Source organism: Candoia aspera, chromosome 4 (genome assembly GCF_035149785.1).
Source record: "Candoia aspera isolate rCanAsp1 chromosome 4, rCanAsp1.hap2, whole genome shotgun sequence".
Taxonomy (NCBI): Eukaryota; Metazoa; Chordata; class Lepidosauria; order Squamata; family Boidae; genus Candoia; species Candoia aspera.
The window spans coordinates 72,273,858-72,296,659 of record NC_086156.1 but is presented as its reverse complement, the minus strand read 5'-3'; the positions used below and the strand labels follow the sequence as shown (position 1 = coordinate 72,296,659).

The 22,802-nt window shown below is 42.5% G+C and overlaps 1 protein-coding gene across 2 annotated transcripts in view; it reads left to right on the top strand.

The window, feature by feature from the left end:
* Positions 1 to 4,670: 4,670 nt before the first annotated feature.
* The window catches only part of ARHGAP27 (Rho GTPase activating protein 27), a 42,125-nt gene continuing 23,993 nt past the window's right edge, over positions 4,671 to 22,802 (top strand). Inside the window, exons 1-2 of one of the 2 annotated variants that reach the window (XM_063300502.1) lie at positions 4,671 to 4,873; positions 9,022 to 9,803. In XM_063300502.1, the coding sequence (XP_063156572.1) occupies positions 9,066 to 9,803 (738 nt within the window). In that variant the 5' untranslated portion in view covers positions 4,671 to 4,873; positions 9,022 to 9,065. The remainder of the gene's footprint in view (positions 4,874 to 9,021; positions 9,804 to 22,802) is intronic. The other variant, XM_063300501.1, reaches the window with a different exon arrangement.

Genomic DNA, 22,802 nt, shown 5'->3' with positions numbered 1-22,802 from the left:
TAAAACGGATGGCCTAAGATTTCCAGGGTGTAAGGCACATATTTTGCCTCTTTAAATCTTTGAAACTGAAAGGATTGATGGTTTTTTTGTGACAAGAAATGTACTTAAAGCCTTAACAAAGGCTTAAGTCACCAGTTTTGCCCCTTTCAATCCCTCCAGCCAAATATCCCATCCCAGAAGCCTGTAAACATTGGCCATGTCCATTCCAAGGGCTTTCTAAAGTCCACAAATGTAGCAAACCGTGATGAAATGAAAATGAAGACACACAATGATGTAATGACACAAATGCCATGATTACATACTTGGGTCAGAACATCTGACCCAAATACATAATTTGCAGTGTTTGCGTGATGCCATCATCGTGGACATGTCAACATTTCTGCTTCCTCCCCTGTGATCACCCATGGGTAGATTCCCAGTAACACAGCAATGTAATTTAGAAAGATGTGTATTTCTATAAACTTCCTTTTTTCCATAAAGCAAGGCTGATTACATAACTTCAGTCAAGAAACAGCAGGAATGCTGTCTGATACATGACCACATGATACAAGCTGGGCTTCCAGTTCAGTGTTGCACTGTCAGCATCTTGTTCTTGGGAGTAATTTTCTAAAAATATAGGATCCTTGAGACACAAAATAATCAATTTACTGCATTAACTTTGATTCTGAGTCAAAGGAGAAAAAGACATTTTTCCACAGATGTTCCTACATACAAGACACTCAAGTTCCTTGCTCCATTCCTGTAGTTAGATCATGTGTTTGAATTTAGTTCCAGAGTTGCTTATACTGTTGTATTGTGGGGTTAATTGTTGGGACAGATTTTCCAGTTCCTCCAGGAAAGAGAGAAGAAGGCACATTGAGAATTGAGCAGTCATGCATATTGTAATTTTTATGTTATATCCATATTTTAGTTGACTTTCCATTAAAAGGACTCCCAAAAGGAGTAAGGATGTCAAAACTGATTAAGATATGTTGCCAAACTGCACCAATCATTAAATTATATTCCAAAACAGTAAAAAGAATCAGTTTTTCTAAAGTCGTTTAATCCACAGGCTGCATGTCACACGCCCCAAGTTCATTGGTGAGAAATTGCCCTATTACTGACTCTTGTTATTTGGCTCATACTCCTTTTTGCCCACCAAAAAAATGTTTTTGCCAGCCAGTGAGTTTTGGCCACTTACTTTGGTTATTATGCACTGATGCCATAATCACAATGATACCTTCAAATGCATTTTGCATGACATATCTATGCAATATTCATGTGACTGAGTTGTTGGTTAATAAAAGTTTGCAGAACCTGCCTGTGTGGATTTATCCGCCGCCAGGCAAAAACTGGATATGTGATTTTATCTCTGGTGGTGGGCAAACAAGGAACAAGATTCTGCTATTTCGTTTTGTTTCCGTGAAGGGTGTGTGTGTTTGGGGCAAGGGGTTTGGTTGTTCGCTTATTCCCATCTATTCTTGCCCACAGTTCTTTTCCTGACACATCTCTTTCTTGAGTCCATCCCCCAGAATGCCACTCAACAGCAAAGTGGTCTTTGCCTCACAAAAGCTGCCCACCCTGCTCTAAAGTAGAGCTTCCACCTTTGATCTGCAGAAGTGGTTGATCTGCTTACAGCTTCAGTTTTTAGGCTGAAATTACATCAGAGAATTAATTGGGACAGGCAGACAAATACATTGCATAGGTCAGTGTTTCTCTAAGGGTTAGGGTTAGCAACTTTAAAATCTGTGGACTTCAACTCCCAGCATGCTGGCTGAGGAATTCTGGGAGTTGCACATTTTAAAGTTGCTGAGATTGAGAAACACTGCTGGGGGGAGGGGGGAATGTCATGGTATATGTGGATAAGACACAACATTACCTAGTTACGAAGAAGTCTCCAAAACAGCCTGTGAAGTTATGGAACAACTTAGCATCAACCACACATTCACAGAGGGGAAAAAAAGTTGGACTTGTGATAAAAGCTAAAATCTGAGAAAAGTTGCATGCTAGATGCATCTTGGGAATATGTCCTTGGGAATAGGACTTTGAAAATGACGGCAGATTTCAGGGACAGCACAGATAATGCGTCCGTTATTGGCAGTATCTAGCTGACTTTGGCTGGTAGCTAAACAGAGTTGGACCTGGATGGGAGATTGCTAAAAATACCAGGGCTGTAGACTGGGCAGGGAAGCTGCGAGGAAAAAACACTCAGAAAGAAGGCAGTGACAAGCCACTTCCATGGCATCGGTTGAAAATGATGTGGGTACATCCATGATGGCACCAGAAGATGAGCTCAGTTTGACGGCAACTTCCCTTTTAGCAGTTCTATATTACTGTCATTATAGCGAGTCTGCTTTTAACAGGGAGATACCCAAATAAGCATTTGGAAAATGCTTTTTGCCAATATGACAGGAACGCTATTAAATAATGTTAAGAGTTTGGGAAATACAAATAAGCATTTATTAATATTGGCTTAATACAGCATTGAATTAGATGGGAAGATGATGTGGTTTTAATGGCAACACCTGCCTAACACATATGGGCAGGAAGTGAAGTTTGTGGGTGCAGTCTGGAGGAAATGCCTCTTAAGGCTGGGCTGGAGTTTTTTGTTGCTGCACTGAAAAATGGCATGCAGGCGGAAACTGAAAACTGGAAATTAGATTCATCTGCAGCAGCTGGTGTCCCAGCTGGGAATCAGTGAACCTGCAATATCTGAAGGCTATCAAGTTGAAGAAGGCTACAGAGTCCTAGCTGCAAGTGTACTACAAGCAGAGAACAGGCAAGTCTTTCAGAGATGAGCCCAGCCTGTTCTCAGGGTGCAAGCAAAGTATCATAAACTGGCTAGAAGGGAGACTTCCTCTAACTCTACACATCTGCCAATAAAATCCTGAGCACAAACTGCACCCTCCACCCAACCATTCCAAGGCAACGTCCCCAGAGACATTGCACAGCCAGCATTACCGTTTGATGCTATGAGATGTGGCAGAGTATATACAGAACAAAATGCAGGCTGAATGTATTATAAAAGCCTTGTTGGGAAACATCCTTTCACCTGAAATGGAATCACTTTCAGCATTTTATCCTGCTGCTTGTTTATTACCAAATTGTTTGCTCTTGTTTTAGCTTGATTTTTGTAGGCAATTCTGGAACGTACATACTCCTCACAATTCCATCTAATCTGCCTCCAGTTTGTTTCTCTTATGCTATTTATTTAATTTATATTCCACCCTCCAATTTCATATATCTCCTTCCCAGCAGGCTTCCAAGGACTGCTAAAGTAGGGCCAGGACAGCTAGGTTGCAAACATCTAGATACCCAATAGATGGCAGCAAAGAGATACAGACAATTTAACTTTTTGCAGCTCAGATAAAGTAGCTCTATAGGCTAATGCAGTGTTTCTCAACCTTGGCAGCTTGAAGATGTGTGGACTTCCAACTCCCAGAATTCCCCAGCCACCCATTCTCTCTTTCAGTAAGCTTAGAAGAGATGTCGCCATCAGGGAGATTGGATCTGAACTTTTCATGGTTTCTGTCAGCTAATATTCCCCTGCCAGCATGGCCGTTACTGAGGAGTCTGGGTTAGACACCCAAGTTGGGAAAGGCTGCCTTACACAGTTCATTCTTTTTGTCTGTAGATTGCTTGAGTGTTCATGGAACAGAGAGGAGTGATTAAAGGGGGGGAAAAGCTGAAGAAATAAATGAATAAATACAAAACGTTCCACTATACAGTCATAGCCCGTTCCACACATCCACAGTCTTAGACACTGCTAAGAAAACGGAGGTGGAAAAATATCTAGCCTTTGCTACCAGAATGGGACCGCTTTGTGCGTCACTGTAAAAACCCACCCTGCACATGCTCTTTTTCTCCAAAAACACTGGGGGAACTGTCCTGTAACAATAACAAGCCCGAGAGGCAGCTGGTTGCCTTCCTTTCATTTCTGGCTAAGCGAATACAGTCCTCTGAATGTGGAAAAGCTGCATGACCCCAGGACAGTTCATTCCATGCTGGGATCCTGTGACTGGAGGCAGGCTAGGTTAGGGAAGATGAAATACTGAGGCGGATGGAAATCGTGCACACGCAGACAGACAATCTCCGTGTGTGAGTCACTACCCACTAAACAGTGCCTCCCCCCGCCCCACCGCTGCCTGGAGGAGACTTCCTCTGAGTAGGAAAGCTTCCTTCCTCCATCCAGTGCAGTCTGATGGGAACACCCAACTCACTCTGCGGGCTTTCTCAGGCACTCAACCCCTTCATGGCTGCGAGGGGCACAGGGGAGAAGGGGAACTAGCTGAGGTATTTGTGGGAGAAACCAAATTGCCCACTTTGGGCTTGAATGCAAGGGGTCTAAATCTGTGGGGCTGGAAACACCTGCTTCTGTTGGACGTGACCTGAATGAAACAGGCAGCCCAGAGCAGGGTGTGGTGAGCTCCGGGTGCCTTGATGTTTCTTTTCCCTCAGCAGTGTTTTTCTGACTTTGTCACGCAGGACTATCATCAGTGCTTCCCTTGGAGTCCAGAGTGATGTTCCGGACAGGATGGGCTACTTTTGATCCTCCCGAGGGCCCCGCACCTCAGGATGCTTGCAACAGTGAAAGACGGCGGGGAGAGCGTCCTGCCTGAGCATTTTTCTGCACAGCTTTTGCTGCTTTCTTAACTTGCCAATCTCTTCTCTTGAGGAAGCCGAAGCGCTCGCTTTGAGATATTCCTCCCCACCGATCCTCACAGAGTTTAACATCGGAGAGGAGGACCAAAGGCAGGTTCAGACCAAACACACAAGTCCAGGCGGGTTGATGCGGCTCCTGACACAATCAACAAGGAAGAGCCACACCTGAAGAGGCAGGACAGAGTATGTGGCCGGAGACAGGAGACAAAGCTGGCAAGATGTGAACCGGCAGGTAAAACCAGGGGCACAGATGGGGTCCAGGTGGGGCAGGCCAAAGGAAGGCCAGCTGAGGCCGGAATCTGGCAACATGGGAAACTGGTCCTGGGGGTCTCCTTTTCCAAAATGTTGCTCTAACAGCTGGAATCTTAGCTGTAGCTTTTGATTGGCCCCTGAATGTTTGGTTCTGGGCTTCTGTGCTTGTCTGGGCAAGCCTCTTTTGTGGGTTGGAGAAATGGAATTTTGCCCAGTGCGGGAAGTACACCAAAAAGGTTGGAAAACTGCTTGCCCACAGCTTTCTCCTAATCTCTGCCATCAGGAGAGTCCCCAGCACATTCACTTGACATGCTAGAGTAGATGAAGGGTTTGAAAGTCTGCCCTCTTTGACCCACAAGCCCTGTCTAATATAATCCCTGGAGTGTCAGGGATTTACCCAGTGGGGCGAAGGGCAATGAAACCACGATTCAGATCCCAGCTGAGCCACAGGACTGCCCTGAGGCCTTGAGAGATTGGCTAGGCTTCCGTTTTCCCTGTCTCTAAACTATTAGGAGCAACAAGGCTGCGCCTACTGTAGGTGGAAGATACAGTAAACAACTATCTGCTCTTTGGAAACATTAAATAAAATGTAGGTGCATCTGTTGATCAGAGCACAGTCCCTCAAGCTCTGCTGTGAGGCAACAATTGCAACCACAGCAAGTTAGAAAACCAAAGTCCTTCCCAGGAAGTTTTTCCCTGAAGTCTGGAAAGAAGAGACATTTTGGAAAGTCCTCTCCAAGCCCTCTTTTCTAGTAGCCACTGATAGTTATGCACTTGATTGACTCAATCAGTGTTTCTCAACCTTTTTGCACCCATGGCCTCCTTCCGACCTTGTTTTTCTCCTAGGGCCCTTGTCCAGGTCCCATTAGCAGTGAAAAGGATTGCTACTTACACACTGTATAAACAGAACATACGCTTTTATTTATAATAAAGACAGTGTTTGCAGAACATCTAATACACTTTGCTTTTCTGTAGTCCCCTTGGCAAATGCCGCGGCCCCCCATTACAAGCTTTTCACTTGTGACCCTCTTGAAATATCCTAGGGCCCCAAGGGAGCCATATGGCCCCTGCTTGAGAACGGTAGAACTAAATAATAGTTCTTGGTGGCATGGCTTTTGGTTTAATAATACATCATCGTACTTTTCATCATGCCAAGGGAAGCATGTTCCTGAGCACCAAACCTTGTTGTACTATACTCAGGCATGGCCTCTCTGTACTACTTGTTCTTTTACTGTGAGCAACAGACTTTATTCTGGGCCAAGTGCAGTAGCTGTATTGTTGGTCAAGTACTGAGTAGAAACCTGAATTTGCACCAGCGGTTAGCCTGATAGATTTTTAACATTCCAGCCTTCCAGGGGAGTGTCTTTGTACATGTGCAGAGAACTTTTTCCTCCCCGCTAAATGAGGAGCCCAGACATGTGGTTAATTGCTTGGTTTTCCTGGGAAATAATGGGTTCACACAGATAATGGGGAAATGTTACTGAGGGGGATGAAGACCATCTTTCCTCCAAATAAGTGATTCCAGGGTTGGTAGAAGCTGCATTTTCCAGGACAAAAGTTGTGAGATCTTCGATTGGGAAAGAAAAGCATTTCTCTCAGGAGTTACTCAAATTGTGTGTCAGGAATCAGCATGTAGACCATAAAGCAAGGGAATAAATAAATGTATATGACTGTACATTTTCTGTAACTTTCAAGCCTGAGCATGTTCACTAATTTATTTTTATCCTAGCAACATGGATCTATTTCTTTTTTTTAATTTCCCCATTTGAAGGCAAGTGTTTTCTGTCTCACATTAGTCAATTTCACTTCATTTGTTGATGAAACTAACTAAGAAATACAGGGAAAGCAGTCTGGTGCTATCAGCAGCCTTAGCCTGTGGGGAAGTGTAACGTTATGCATTGAGCTCAGAGAAGTTACAACAGCAGAATAATAAACTTTTGTTAATTTTTTGTTCACAATGTTTATTTCAGTGTTTTACACAGTTGGGAGAAAAAGAGTGGAAAAAAGTTTTCTGGGATAGTATATTCTTTCTATTTTGTTTCTCCTCCTGAATGAAGAAGAATCTTTACTACGGCCAATGACTAATCCATAAAACACCTTTCATAGATAAAAGTGATATTGAGTAACCAATTAGATAAGCAGATCAGCCAAACTGCTGTACATCTTACATGTTACATGACAAAATTTGGGCACACTTAAGGAACTGGAATCCCTTGAATCTGAAAGTAAATGTTTGAAATAAAACTGATCAGAGCAATCAGGATATTTAATTCGGTTTGGGGTTAACAGCTCATGGCAATTGTCAACATAAAATGCAAAGTATAATAAAACATTTCGTGGTATTACTGTATATATCTTTGGCATTTTTGATTCATAGGTATAATTGAAGGACATGTTTACTACTGTGAATGTGACAAGAAAGACCATGTGGTAGCTGTAAATTCTATAGGTAAAAATGCACAGAAGATTTGCAATCCTAAACTCTGTTTTAAAAAGAAATGGAAAAACTAAGGGTGTTCATTATCTTGCTTGTGAACTTCCACTGGCATCTAGCCAGCCAGAGTTTAAAACAAACTTCTGGGTCAGATGGAACTTGGTTCTATTCTGGCATGCAAGACCATAGAAGAAGACTCAGCCCAGCCAATGTCAGAAACCCCTGCTCCAGTTGGTGAAGAGGAGAGTCCAAAAGAAATTAATTTTAAGCACCATAGAACATTATGGCTATATGATCAGAAAATCTATATGGAAGGAATTCCAACTCCTGCTCATTGACGTTTGACATTTTTGCCGTTGTAATTTATGTCTTAGATTATATCCACTTGTAAGAATTTATTTGTTATCTCTTTGCAAACCAGCTAGAGATCTGAAAGACTGCTCCAAAACAGCTTCAATAAATGAATGAATTGCAGCAAGGCATCTTCTAGGCATCAGAAGTAGCTTGGCAGAAAAAGTACAAGCAGAAGAACAAGTCAGGCAGGGAGGGAGATGTCTGAGATGCTAGGAGGGGAAAAAATAAACAGATTGGGCTACTTTCACCTACTTTAAAGGTGAAAACAAAACAGAACTTCAGGGCAGACCAGAAATATTTTGCTGTGTGAGGAGGACAAAATGGCATCTTGCCCCCCTACTCACATACAACTGAGGCAGCCAGTAACATAGGAAATACACACAGAGCAGTTTGTGGAGCAACCTGAGATTTCTTCTCTAGTACTTCCTTACAGTCCCCCATCCCCACAACCCCACTCAGCCTCTGCTGCCTGTGAGAACCATCTCAGCCTATCCTGTCTGCCTGTAGACATTACAAGTACAGTGGAAGTGGTTTGAACCCACGTGCTTTGCCCTGAAAGCACAGATGTGACAGAACTATCTGCATCATCCCCAGCAGTATTTTGCAGAGGTAGTCCTGTGCATCTGCAGCCGCAAAAATATTGTCTTGGTTAAGAGGCAGGAAGAGAAAGCAATCCTGGCAGAAAACAAAATGAGAAATAGAGGCACCCTGAGATCACACCATGAAGGAAGGGGAGTCTGCACAGAAGAGGAGAACACAATATTAGTTCTGGAGCACCAAAGTGGGGTAGCAATTTCTCATGGAACAATAACAAACAGTTGGTTACTGATTAATTGCAATTATGCTTAGGCCATTTCAGTTGTAATGCTCATTCACGCTTACCATTAACCAGGGATGGCATGAGGAGGCATCACTAAGCTGTGGTTTGGCAGTTGCCCTCAGATTCATCTCTGAACCAGATCAGTGAAAGGCAATTTCTTAATTCAATGACAGTAGAGAACAAACTGTTCAAGCCAACCTGATCCTTCACAGATGTGTAGTCACTCTGTACCACTGGCATTGTTTGAGGCTGAAAATTAACTATCCCACTATGCATTGTGTAGCTTGCAACTGAAAGTTAGAACAAATTACCAGTGGGAACTATAGATCTGAAGAGCATTAGGTTAGGGAAAACTCATCAAGGATGAGCAGAATAATGATGCAAAAATAAGTGAATGTGTATCACTTATTTGAACAGCAGAATTCTGTCACAAAAACAAACTCTATCCTTTCTCCTCAGATTAAGTATGCACAGGCCTGTGTACAGTCCTGCTTGACAAATATTTTTCTTCTTCTTCCAGAGGGAAATAAATTGCCCATTGGAAGCCACTTTGGGACACTAAAGATGGAGTCACCAGGCAGAGAGGAGGAGACATACGTGTTGGTGGAATATGCCTTTGAATACACCTCCAAGGATGGTCAACTTATCACAATCAAACCAAATGAGAGATACATGCTTTTAAGGCGAACCAATGACCACTGGTGGCACGTTAGGAAGAGCAAAAATTCCCGGCCTTTTTACATCCCAGCTAAATACGTCAGAGAGCTGAGCCCCTTCACGCCTACTGAGAAGCCAACTCCCACAACCTGGCTGGAGACTACCAATTTAGGGACCTCCATTGCAGTTGGAAGTGATCAGTTGCCAGAGTATGAATATCGATTTGTGACAGCTGTTCAAGAATGCAAAACAGATACCTCACAGCAGCATTCCAGCTCCTTAGGTGTAGAAACAGTGGCGTCTTTTGAGGATAATGGGAAGATTCTACCCACTTCTGGAGCAGTGAGAGGCACATGGCCCCCTCTCAGTGCCTCATACAGTTCCCTTAAGCCTCCTTACCCCACAGACTCTAATCCTCCTCTGGCAGGTCACAGCCATTCTGCTGACCACATGAGGCCTGCTGTATCCCTGGATGACTTGGCAAGGTTCACATCTCCCAGCCAGGCAGGTGTGGGGAACTCTGGATTGTACAAAGCTGCCTCATGGGCTCACCCTCACCCGCTTCTGAAAAACAGCTCTGAAAACATCTGCAAACTGGTAAAGGACCAAGTGAAACAGGACAGGCAGGAACCCTGGGCCAAAGAGGTACTCTGACAATTTCTTATCATAGGTCTGTGTTTCCTATCTCCTGGATGTGTTAGAATACATATCCCCTTATTCCAAGACAGGGGGGCTATGGGAATTGTAATCCAATAGATTCTGGAAGATATTAGTATGGAGAAGACTTTTATACCTGGAACCCTCCAGAGCTCACTGGACTACAACTTCCATAATTCTTGACACCGTGGCTATAGTGCAGAGTGATGGGAATTTTAGATTAATTGGATCTGGGGATGTCACATTGAGGAAGGCTGTCAAATGTGAGACTAGAAATGGCAGGTGCTTAAAAACCATACTGGGCAGCTCTAGCCATGTTGACGACAACTCATTTGTAATTTCTGGCTTTTTCTCTGGCTTATTATTTAGCCTCACCACCTGCAGGTTTCCCCAGAGTTCACTGTTCTGCAGTCAAGTTGGTAGGATCCCTGCTAAGGGTATGTTGAAATCCCCAGTTTTCCTTACTGGTGATGGGATGCCACTTCCCCCAGAATCACTTTTTCCTTGCTGAAAGACATTCTGATCTCAGCTTCGGTTCCAGATAACTTCACCAAACTATTCTTTCCCTGCAACTGATATTCTCAGTTTGCTAAAATACCTTAGCCTAGTTTGTCTCAGATTCTGCCATTTCAGACTGGAGATCTTTTGAAGTAGAATACTCCCAAGTTAAAACCCCTAATGCCTGACACTGGAAAATATCATATTAAGGAGAAGTCTTACTACAAGCATTCAGTTATTTATGTACCCACATACGTTCTGACATAAAGTCATTCACTTACTCTCCAAAGTGGTATTATCTGAAAAAGATAACCGAGTATAATTATTTACACCTATTCAACAACCATAAATGACAGCTCAACTTTCGCCTTTGATAACCCAAGCTGGCTCCGCACAATAGACTGGGCTGGGGTGAAGTATGATAGGCTAGTTTATGGCTCAGTATGTTGCACAAATGCAAGCAATCGTATTGATTCAATAACTCATAACATGGGCAAAATACAGCCTTTGCCTGGTGATGGTACATGAAAGGGAGGGATTCTACGCCTCAGAATCTGATGGTTTGTCAGAATGATGAAATGAGTGTCCAACATCACAATGCAAACTCCAGCTCTTATATATGGGTGTGCAGTATCAGAACACACACATACCCACACGTGTGTGTGTGTGTGTGTATCAGTGTTTCTCAGCCTTGGCAACTTGGACTTCAACTCCCAGAATTCCCCAGCCAGCATGGCTGGCTGTGGAATTCTGGGAGTTGAAGTCCACACATCTTAAAGTTGCCAAGGTTGAGAAACACTGATATATACTAAACAACATACTAGGCAGCCACATTTCAGCCTAATGAATCCATCCAGACAATATATCAAGGAACAATTTAGCAGTTTTGGAGATAATCCTAGTAGCACAGACAAATAAGAATGCTCCTTTCAGAATATCTAACAACTTGTCAGGGAGAAAAACCAAAGGCGTTCCCATGTAAACCTATCACTTTGGGACAAATACTGAAAGTAAAGGAAGTACCTGTTGACCTAATCAAGGGGCTGGTTCTCATGGTTAGCAGTGGGAGTGTGATTTGAATAACTTTCAATTCCCATATTCTATGCAGACACAAGCAAACCAACAGGAAAAGGCAGAAATCTGCAGAGTGCAAGAGAGAAGTGAGCAGAGCAGTTGAGGTTCACATAATAAACGATGTGTAACTTCAAATGAAACTCCTGCCAGCTTTAGTTTCACAGCTCTACTCCCAGCCATTGGCAACCTGACCTACAGCTCAGCTTGGCCTACAGATACCTTGAGTAGCAGGTTCTTGCTGATCAACTGCAGTTTGAAGACACATGAGCCAACCAGATTCTTGCTCTAGTTAGCTGGCAATCCTTGTTGCTATTGAGAATCTTTACTTTTTCTTAGTGCACAGTACATGTAAAGCTACGCTGGCCTGTATTTTGGTTCTTCTTGGCTTAGTATACATGTGAACACCCCCATTAGTGCATACTATTATGTATGAGCCAGGCTCCTTTGTTCAACAGCCCATGGTTTAAAAAATGCTAGCTTAGCATCTGAACCACACCATAGCATTGGAGAGGATCCAGCAACATGCCACTTTGAGACATTCCTGTGACATCATGACACATGTAGAAAAAGGTTGGGTTCGCATCATGACATCTGACACACACTTACCCCTGGGTGATGCCATTGAAGGGATCTTAATGGACTAAGAGCGTGCAACTTCCATAGGGCTTTTGAGAGACTGCTCTAAGGATGCACTCCAAAAATGGGTGGGAAGAAGTCCAAAAATTAGGTTGGTTATATGTATGGACTAGATCTGTGCAGTGCTCCTGATTCAATTTCAGAAAGGCATTTCAGAGTATGAATATCCCTGTATACCACTCTTTAAAGCTGCCACATCTTTTCCTGACTATTGCCATGCAATTCAGAGAATCAATATGGCTGCTTTAAAGAGTGGCAGACAGGTGCTACAATTGTGTCCTGACAAATTCCTAAACACCTTCCAAAGCAGTGCACATCTTTCTCTGATACCTACAACCTTCCCTCCCTCCTTCCCATGATATAAACACACATGGATGGGAGGGAGGGACTAGGTAGAAAGAGTTGGGGGAGAAACAGGGAAATGGCTCTTGGGAAACAAGGTGTGTGCTGTTTATACTCTGTAAGCCATCCAGCCCTCTTCCTAATGCAGGGAAGTCACTGAAACCTGTCTCCCGAAGGCTGAAAATTATTAGCATTCCAAGGATTCTTTGGGAAGGGGGGGCAAGGGAAAACATGATAGTGAATAATGCTGGATTGCGTAGGTTGATTAGAAAATGTCAGCCAATTTAATTGCTACTGATTCTCTGACTAGCAGGAAAATTGGATGTTATCAGAAGATACTTTTAGCAAGTCAAGGTGCATGCTCAGCAAATGCAAAATAAAAAGTGAGTGCCATAAACAGTTCTGACCTGGTGGAAGATTGTTTTTTTAGTCACCAGTCAAGTCACAGGTCAGAGTATGAACCTGAATATTTCACTTTCACTGTGTGGCAATGTGGCAGAAATATTACTGGAATCAAATTTTTCAGGAGATATATACACACACACACCTTGTTGGGATATTTGTATCACAGTATATTCCCAGCTCAAGTGGCAGTGCTAACACTGCCTTGGTAAATTTTGAAAAATTAAAGGGGGTCAGTCCTAATTAGTTCTTGGATGGGAGACCACCAGGTAATACTTCAGCTGTAAACTAGACTAGGAAGTTAAAAAAAAATCCTAGGAGACAGCAGTGGCAAACCCCTTCCGCATTATTCCCACAGTCCACAGTCCATTATTCCCCAGGAGTTAAGTTCAATTTGAGGCAGCCTTTACCTTTTTACACCAATATATAAGATCCATCCACTCTTACAGTAGATTAAAAAAATGATTGACTAAATTGAAACATAATTTCTATACACTGGCTAAAATGAAGGATTACCCCTTGTAAATTAATTTCTTATCTCTGTTTCAGTAAGAGCCTTTCTGAACAGATCTATTGTCATCCCTCTAGCCTCTAACTCACTTTTATTTTATAGCCTTTATTGCTTTTTGGTGTGGCTAAATATAAGCATGCATAAGTTACAGTAGAATGGTCCAGATTTTGGTCCAGATGAGCCATGGGTTGTGTTTTTTTAAGATCATACCCCATATTTTATAAGTATGCAGTAGCAGGCATACAGTACAGTATTTCTTTACCATGGTGAGGCATGTTGGATTGCCACATCAAACAATACTAGAAAAATATTGTTTAGAGCAACCTGGCACCTTCCAGATATGTTGGAACTAAAATTCCCAAGCAGCAGAGTGAAAGCTCCAGAAAAATGGAGTACAGCACCTGTGCTAAAATGCATGTAGTATTATTTCCTACTACTTAAGCCCCAGCAGGGGGCAGTATTTCCCTAATACTTGATCTGTTTATGGGGCAGAAGGGAGGGATAAGAGAGCTTAAGAAAACTGTGTACCATTTTCTAATGTTTGCCTACATTAAACACACACAGGTTCCTGCAAACATAATACTAGCCCATTGCAAAAAACAGCTGATTTCACTATCAAATGCTAGTTTAGCATTTGGAGTGAGTTTTAGACTTATATGAGTGTTTTCACTCCATGATTTTTGTTCCTACCATTTGCATTAAGAAGTGAGGGAATCCCCCCTTCCTTCCTTCCTTCCTTCCTTCCTTCCTTCCTTCCTTATTTATTTATTTATTTAATTTATAGACTGCCCCATTCTATACAATTCTGGGCAACTTAGCGAATGCAATAGTAAAAACATTAAAAAAGCAGAATATATAATTCAAAAGAAAGCAAGAGAAAAACAACCATCAATTAAACAAACAAAAGATCCTACAAAAGGGGCTACTACCCATTCTAACGCAGGACCTTGGGACAGAGCCAGATTTTAAGGGCTCGCATAAACAGCGTCAGGGTGGGGGTCATACAAATCTTGGCTGGGATGGTGTTTCACAGGGCAGACACCATGATAGAGAAGGCCCACTTCCTAGGTATCACCAGGTGACACTGTTTAATCGGTGAGACCCAAAGCATGGCAACTTTGTTAGACCATACGGGACAAGCAGCAACTACAGGAGATTGGTGGTCCCTCACAACAGGCCCTATGCCACGAAGGACGTTTTAGCACCTTGAATTGCACCTGGTAGATTATGGTAACCAGTGCAACTCACAGAGCGGAGGTTTACATGGGCATGCGATGGGCTGCCCATCACTGCCCATTCCACCACATTCTGGACCAGCTATAGCTTCTGAGTGGTCTTCAAGGGCAGCCCCACTGCATTAGCTTAATTGCAAAATGACCAAAGCATGAGTGGCTATCTTAAAGGCCTCCTGGACTAGATATGGGCATGACTGGCACATGGAAAGAAGGCCTTCAGGCCAAGGCCTTCTTGGCCACAGCTGCCACCTGCTGCTCTATAGATTTGTCCACTTCTCATTTTAATAAAGGATTTAAGATAGCACACACACACAAAAAAGCCCCACCCAGGCAGAATAATAGGCGACTATCCAGCAGGGCCCTAACTTGACATTTTAGCATGTAATTAAGGAAACCAGACTTCATCTGATTTGAAATCTGCCTGAAATCTACCTTGGAACCCTGGAAAAGAAAAGGGAGCTCTGGAATTCTGAACATTCGCATCTTGCATCCCATATTGTATAAGCCCAAAGAAGCCACAGATTGGATGTGTTAAAATTTAAAGAAGAGGTTTCTCAATGCCAGCAGTTCTGAAGTTTCTAGGGTTTTTTCCTTGCAAATAAAAACAAAAGATAAAGATCTTCAGGCATAGATCCTTGCTTTGATTTAGAGCCTCTGTGTGTAACTGTGGTGCTGGAGGAAAATTCTGAGAGTGCCTTGGACTGCAAGAAGATCAAACCAGTCCATCCTCCAGGAAATAAAGCCAGACTGCTCGCTTGAGGGAATGATATTAAAGGCAAAACTGAAGTACTTTGGCCGCATAATGAGATGACAGGACACCCTTTCCCTGATGCTAGGGAAAGTGGAAGGCAAAAGGATGAGGGGCCAATCAAGGGCAAGATGGATGGATGGCATTCTAGAGGTCATGGATTTGACCTTGGGGGAGCTGGGGGTGGCAACGACTGACAGGAAGCTCTGGTGTGGGCTGATCCATGAAGTCACGAAGAGTCGGAAGCGACTGAACAAACAACAAAGTGTTTGTGTGTGTGTGTATGTGTACATCCATACATACACCTGTATATTCCCTCCCTCCCTCCCTCCCTCCCTCCCTCCCTCCCTGTAACTTCTGGCAAAATTCTTGCATTATTCCCAGCAATATGTTAGGCAGAAATTTAGCAGGAAACACATTTCCTGCTAAGGAGATGCTTATGGGGAATGAAAGTGGCACTTGCTTTTCTTTTCTTTTTCCCACCTCTGCCTGTCATGTAGCTTCTCAAACAGCTCAGGAGTCCTGTCCTTGGGAAGGTGGGTACATTCCAGTGTCTTTAGTCATTCCCCTGTTAAGGTGCACTACTGTCAGTTTAATCTACTTGGCTGTACTATAAATAGGAGGGTGGAGAAGAATGCATACCAAAGACCACACCCTGAGGGGACATTGGCCAGGGCTGAAATAACTGGCAGCAATTGGCAGATGCCAAATTATTCTCCTCTCAGGTGACTGTCCTTGTGATCTAGCTCTGGATCCAAAACACCACAAGAACTGCATGGGAGGAATAGAGATTGTATTTGTTTTGCAGATGAATATTTGGGTTGAGAGGATTTGCATTTAATTACCCTGTTTCTTTCAGCTTCTAACTTGTCCTGTCCCAAAGGTTCTGGATAGATTTTTGAATCATTAAAGAAACAAAGTACAGTTTTAAAAATTAGCCAAGCAGTTTAATGGACCAGGTGTTTGACATAATATCCTGAGGATTGTAAGCTTGCTATCTGAAAGGAGATAAAGACATTGATAATGTCTTGTTTGAAGTGATCTGGTAGGTTCATGAACCCATCCATTAAGTTTTCTTACCAACAACATAGGCGTGATTTCCCATTGCCTTCTTCCAGGTAGCAGAAGGTAACATGTCTATATGCCAGTCAGAAACACAGATAAATGGGGATGGTTAATCCCCTGCTGAAAGATCATAAAATGAGGCATGAATCTACAGAACCATGGGACAGAAACATTTGCCTAATAATGCTACCACATCTGGAGTTTCAGCTGATGCATTGGCATTGTTGGATAACCAGGAGCAGGGTACTAATGAGAAGTTAGCTACTGGTCAAGAAGAACAGTGGAAAATGCTTAACCAAATAAATAGCTGACACTTGTCATTGGAATGTCCATACTGGCTTCAGTGGTAGCCAGTCGAAAGAGATCATTACATTTCAGAATATCGATAACTACATTATCAGAACTGTGACTGCCTGGCTTAGGCAACATGTGAATCAATGTTCTAGACCAGTGCTTCTCAACCTTGGCAACTTTAAGATGTGTGGACTTCAATTCCCAGAATTCCACAGCCAGCAGTGAAAAGGGATGATATTATATTACTCAGGAGTTATCCAGGACACAAAAGGCATTGGTTTCATATGGACCAAAGGGATTTTCAATCTTTTTTGAGTCAACCTGCTCTGCTCACATTATTAGAAACTATTCAAATGCACTTGGTCATTGTCTATGCAGCAACAGGGTGAACTCAGATGAAGCAACCCCCAGCTCCAAGCTTCCTTGGACTCCCTACCACACAGTAGTATGATCATCACTGCAGGAGACCTGAATGCCTGTTTTAGGGTAAATTGGCAGGAATGGGAAGAGCACTTGGAAATTCTGGCCATGGAGTACTAAGTGACACAGATGCAAATCTATTACCATTTGCAGCAGAAAATGGGCTTATCATTGGAAACAGCATATTCCAATATCCTACACAACACCGACTTACATGGTGCACTCTGTGGAAAGGATGCTGTGGACCTGGACTGCTTTATAATACATTTAAAGACATTCATGTACTACAGGAAACAGACTTTGGGTCTCAACACCATTTTGTACTGTATATGCAACCGGGCAGCTCCAGCTGAAAAGACCCACACCCAAAGGAAAACTCTCATGCCCTAGAGAATGGTCTCAACAGGCACCCCTATTTTTAAGCAACTATTTCAACTAGCCTTATCCAACTGCTTTGCAATGCTTGCAGAACCAGAAAATATTGAGATACTGCAAGTCAGTTTACTACAACTGTAAGTGAATGAGCTAAGTCTCTTTGCCTCGTCCCCTGAAACACACCCAGGTCTGAATGTCAGATGAGAGTGTGGACATGACTGACCAAAGAAAGAGATGTAAATTAGTTCATGCATCTCAGTACCAACAACTCCAAAATGCTATCTACCATAATCTGTAATTGGACAAAGACAGCACTGAGATAACATTGCAGAATTGCAAGAAGTTGCACACTAACAAGAATCCTGTACACTGTACTGTATTGTGATATCTTGGAGTTCATACATATAGCATCAATGACACCAATCTTAGCGGCAGTGGTACCTTTGCACCAGCATTGATTTCTTGAACTAATGGAAATAATATTTTCACCAACTATACAGCCACCAATAACCTGATATACCACCTGCAGAATCACCCCAAAAGTTAGGCCGGCACAATGAACCAATACTAAATGAGGTGCCACTCACTGGAGAGGTCAAAGAAGCTATCTATGTGCTACTAAAAATCTTGTGTCTCTTTGATACTTTGTAACCTTTAACTGGGCAAAATGGTGCATCATAGGGCAACAATTTTCAAACCAAGATACCTCAAATTGGCTAACTTACAGAATGCATCCAAAATCTGGGACCCCTGACTCCCATGGAATAGAAATGTGGCAAATTTTATAAAACATGTTATGACATAAAAATTATCATAAAACATTTTATGACATAATACAAAATGTCATAAAACATTTCCTGTGGTCAGCTCCTGATGTTTGTGCTATACAGTTCAACATGGGATACTTTCAAGGCAGATACATCTCTGAATATCTCTCTGAATTTTTAAGAACTTTTCCAGTAAAGGCAGTACATTAAGAGCTCTGCCATTGCTGAAGGCATTAAGGAATCTGGTTAGGAAATATCTCTGAAACGATGACCCAACAGGTCACAGGTTGTCTGGTAAAACAACTGAAGCAAGGCAAAATTGCTGGATGCAATGAGGTCACAGCAGAAGCACTGACGTCAGGAGATGAGCCTTTGCTATGACAACTGCACTCACTAATTCAGTTGATCTGGACATCTGGAAAGTAAATATCAAGCACATGGAGGAAAGCTGTCATAGTCCCCATTTTTAAAAAGGAGACAGTCACATGTGTGAAAGCTACTGTGGGATTAGTCTGCTCCCCATAGTTGGTAAAATATTCATGCAGATAATCCAACTCTGAATATAAGGGCAAAGAGAACAAGAGGCTCACAAATAACAGCCTGGTTTCCATCCAAATGGAGGTGGTTGTGATGAGATATTTATACTATAACAAGTAATGGAAGAACAAATCTGATGTGGCAAACAACTGATCATAGTACTGGCTGATTTTGCAGATGTCTTTGACTGTGCATCATCCTGCTGTTTGGAAAGCACTTGCCCCTGAGGGAAATCCAGGTAAGACCATTGGTTCCTTATAGTAGGCTTATGATCACTCAACCTACAGGAGTCACATCAAAGGTGGACTGTCAGAGGGCTTCCCAGTCTGCTCTGGGGTACTCCAGGGATGCGTCCTATCTCCATTTCAGTTCAATACTATAGCAGACGTCGTTATGAGAAACGTTTTCACAAATAGGTGTGGAATTGAATTTGGCTGAACTTGTGTGAGCAGATGACATTGCAATTTTTGTTGATAGCCACTAATACTGTACTCTCTAGTGACACTGGGGATGCAGCACAGCCATTTGGACTGGTCATCAGGGTGGAAAAGACAAAAATACTAACCACTGATAGCTCACCAGTAGTCATACATCTAAGTGGAGTGCAATTAGAACAAGTACAAGAATTCAAATACCTCAACTCTGTAGTACAGGAAAAGCAGGCTGTCTCAACAGCTGAACTGAACACTGAATTGGTGTCACTGCTGTAGCTTTTGGTTCATTCATCTGGTGCTTATGGCAGAAGCCTAACATTGCCATTTACACCAGAATACAAATGCTTTGGTAACTGTTACTGCCAGTGCTATTATATGAGTTGAATCTTGGACACTTCTACAGCCAGAGATTCAAAACCTAGAAATTTTCAAATGTGCTGTCTCCATAGGATCATTGGTATCACACTGATAGACTGCATAAGAAATGAAACCATCTGTCAGCAATACTGTAATCAGCCAACAGTAGCCAATGAAAGCCAAACAGCTGCTGAGATGGTTTGGCTTATTTGCAAAATGGATCTGGTTCACAACCCATAAAAGCTACAATAATGATTTGGTAGTATGAGCTACACTATTTGTAGGCTTGATATGCCTCACATGGTTCCTTCAAAAAGCATGGGAGGATGAAGCGATAGATCAGAGGTGGTCATGGTGTCTGCCTTAAAGGAGATGGTGGTGTACCCCTTTATGAAAAGGTCCTCCCTAAATCTGGGCAATCCTTATAATTACCCAGTTTTGGGGGCTCTAGCTACAGACTGGCTTACAAGAAGATTATCAGGACCAATTTTAGTCAGGAATCAGACCTGTGCATGGTCATCCTGGTGAATAATCTATGGTCCAGACCTGGATGGGGAAAGTGCTCCCTTCCTTGTGGTATTGGTAGGTTTTGATGCCATTAACTATGGTATCTACACTATCTGAGCAAGCTGGAAGTTGAAGGCAGTGGTTCTGCTCTTTCTTGAGTGAGTAGTACCAATCAGTGGTAGTAGAGGGGAGGTTATCCAAGCAGCTGCTTATTCATGGGGTGCCTGAGGGATCATCTCTCTTTATTGCTTAACAATCTCTATTATTTAACATAAACACAAAGCTGCTTGGGGAGGTTAACTGTTAGTTTGGGGTGCAGTAATGTCAGTATGCTGATGATACGTAATTATACATCACTACTTCATGTCACACTGAGATGTGGGAGTCCTGGAGGCTGTTGGGGTCTGGATAGGCCAAAACAAGCTTAGGTTGAAGATGGAGGTGCTGTTTGTTCAGCAGCCATTTGGCATTTTGCCTGATCTGGTAAAATGGTATAGTATTTCTTCTCTGTCATCTCTGGTCATTTGGCATTTCTGCAGCCCAGATTTAATAGCCCCAAATAAAGAAACAGACCTTGAGGGGTTAAATCTTACAAACACACTTTCCTCCAGTCATTCTTTCAGCTAATCTTTAACTTGTAATGTAATGTAATTGAAAATTTCCAGGGATCCTGCCTGGCTGGCACCAACAACCTTGGGTATGAAATACCTATTCTCCTATTCCCAGATTTATGGCATAGGAAGGCACTGTGCTACAGCCTCACATTCTGCTTTTTCTCTCCAAAGCCAGCCATGTCCTCTTTTCTTGTGGTAGTCTTGCTTCCTAGCCACAATTTACAGAAATGATTCATTAGCAAAAAAAGGAGCTGATGGATCATGAGGCACTGAAAGGGTTAAGTTAAGAAGGCCTCACCCCCTTCCTTCCCTTATGCAAATGACCAGTTTGCTTCACCTGTCCCAAGAGGTGGGGGGGGGGGGGGCTCAAGGGCTGGGTGGAGCTGTTGGCTAAGGAAAAAAAACCAACTAGGGAGATGGCCAGGAGCGAAAAGTCCTCTGGTAACTTGTTTTTGCTCCTTGGGTAAGTAATAGTCTGAATGTTAAATACCTGTTAAATACTTGTTGAAGGTTTGTAGAAAAGGGCTGAAAAAAAGCGAGGTGGTGTTGTTGTTAAGGTTACTTTCCTCTTGCTGAAAAGGAGCCTGGGGTAGCTCAGCCGATTACTTCACTGCAGGCAGCGCTCTGTGTATCGTAGGATTCCTTGCAAGATGTTCCAGGATTTTTAAGTTTTCTCACATAATACTTAAGTATATTTAATTGTTTACAGTCTAATTTTTGGTAAGTTTCAGTCCTTTACAAACTTTTGGTTGTACAGTAGTTTGTGGCACAGCACCTAAGATGGAAACTTGATGATATCAAATAAGGTAATTGCCCGTGTCTGACAATCTTGCTGAAAAGAACTTTATTTGCTGTGGAATAGAATGATATTCCATTGCAGTTTATATCTGCGCTGTATGCTGATCAAAGGAAAGCTGGATTGAAGCTTCATATAGGGATAATCCGGGTTATGTTCAAAACTTTTGTGTGTTTACCTAGGAGTGATTCTAGTAATTCCTTGATACTTTACTCTCAGTACATCTGCATTTAATTTTTGCATACTATGCTAAGCCAGAAATGTTAAATGTACATTTATTAAGCAAACATAATAGCCTAGTTTGCATAAAACACTACACCATACTGCTTGGGTTCTCATATGTCATTGAACCAGAAGCAAAACAGATTTGAGATTTGCAAAGAGCTTCCTATGAAGTGGGCCACAGAGGCATTTGGTTCTGCTGAAAGATCAATCTGATACTGGATTAAAGGAGGCAATTAAGCCAAGTGTCTGCCTCTCACACATTTGTTAAAATAAGACAGTAAGTAGTCCTTGCTCTTTTTGAGCTAGTAAGGACATTTTGAAAGTGTGTTGTGGGAATGGCTGCCGTGGGACAATTTGCCATTAAGATTATAATATGTAGGACTAGTCATAAATATCCATATCCATTTCCCAAAGGCAAAGTGATGAGGCTGAAGGAAATGTAATTTGCCTAAGAAACCAGGGGCAAAGCAGTACAGGTGGTCCTTGCTTAACAACCACTCATTCAGCAACCATTTGAAATTACAGCAGTGCTGAATGAGTGGTACTTACAAGTGGTCCTCCTACTTACATCAGTCTCAGCGTCTCTGCAGTCATGTGATCATGATCTGAGTGCTTGGTGCCCAACACATAATTATGACATTGCATTGTCCTGCAGTCACATGATTGCCATTTGTAACCTTCTTTGCTGGCTTCCTATAAGCAAAGTCAAAGGGGAAGCTGGCAGGAGGTCACAGATGGCAACGATGTGACATCCTCACTTAATGACCTGTGGTGATTCGCTTAACAACGGCAACTGGACGTGCCGGATTTTCCATCACTAAATGTCACAGTCACATGATGTCACACTTTATGACCGTGTTGCTTAGCAATGGAAACTCCAGTCCCAATTACTGTTATTAAGTGAGGACTACCTGTAGCGGCAAAGAAAGTGGAACAAGTCAACAAATTTGTGTTCCTTGATAGCATGCTGTCTGAAGATGGGAAATGGACAAATTTTAAGAAACACAGAAAAGTAATGGATGATACATGGTTTGCTGTGAGGAATAAATGTTTGTCAGGAGAAGCTAAAATAGTTGTGTATAAGAATGTGCTTCTGTCCACTGCTATATTGGAGTGAGAATTGGGTCAGACAAGAGATAGAGTCAAAAAT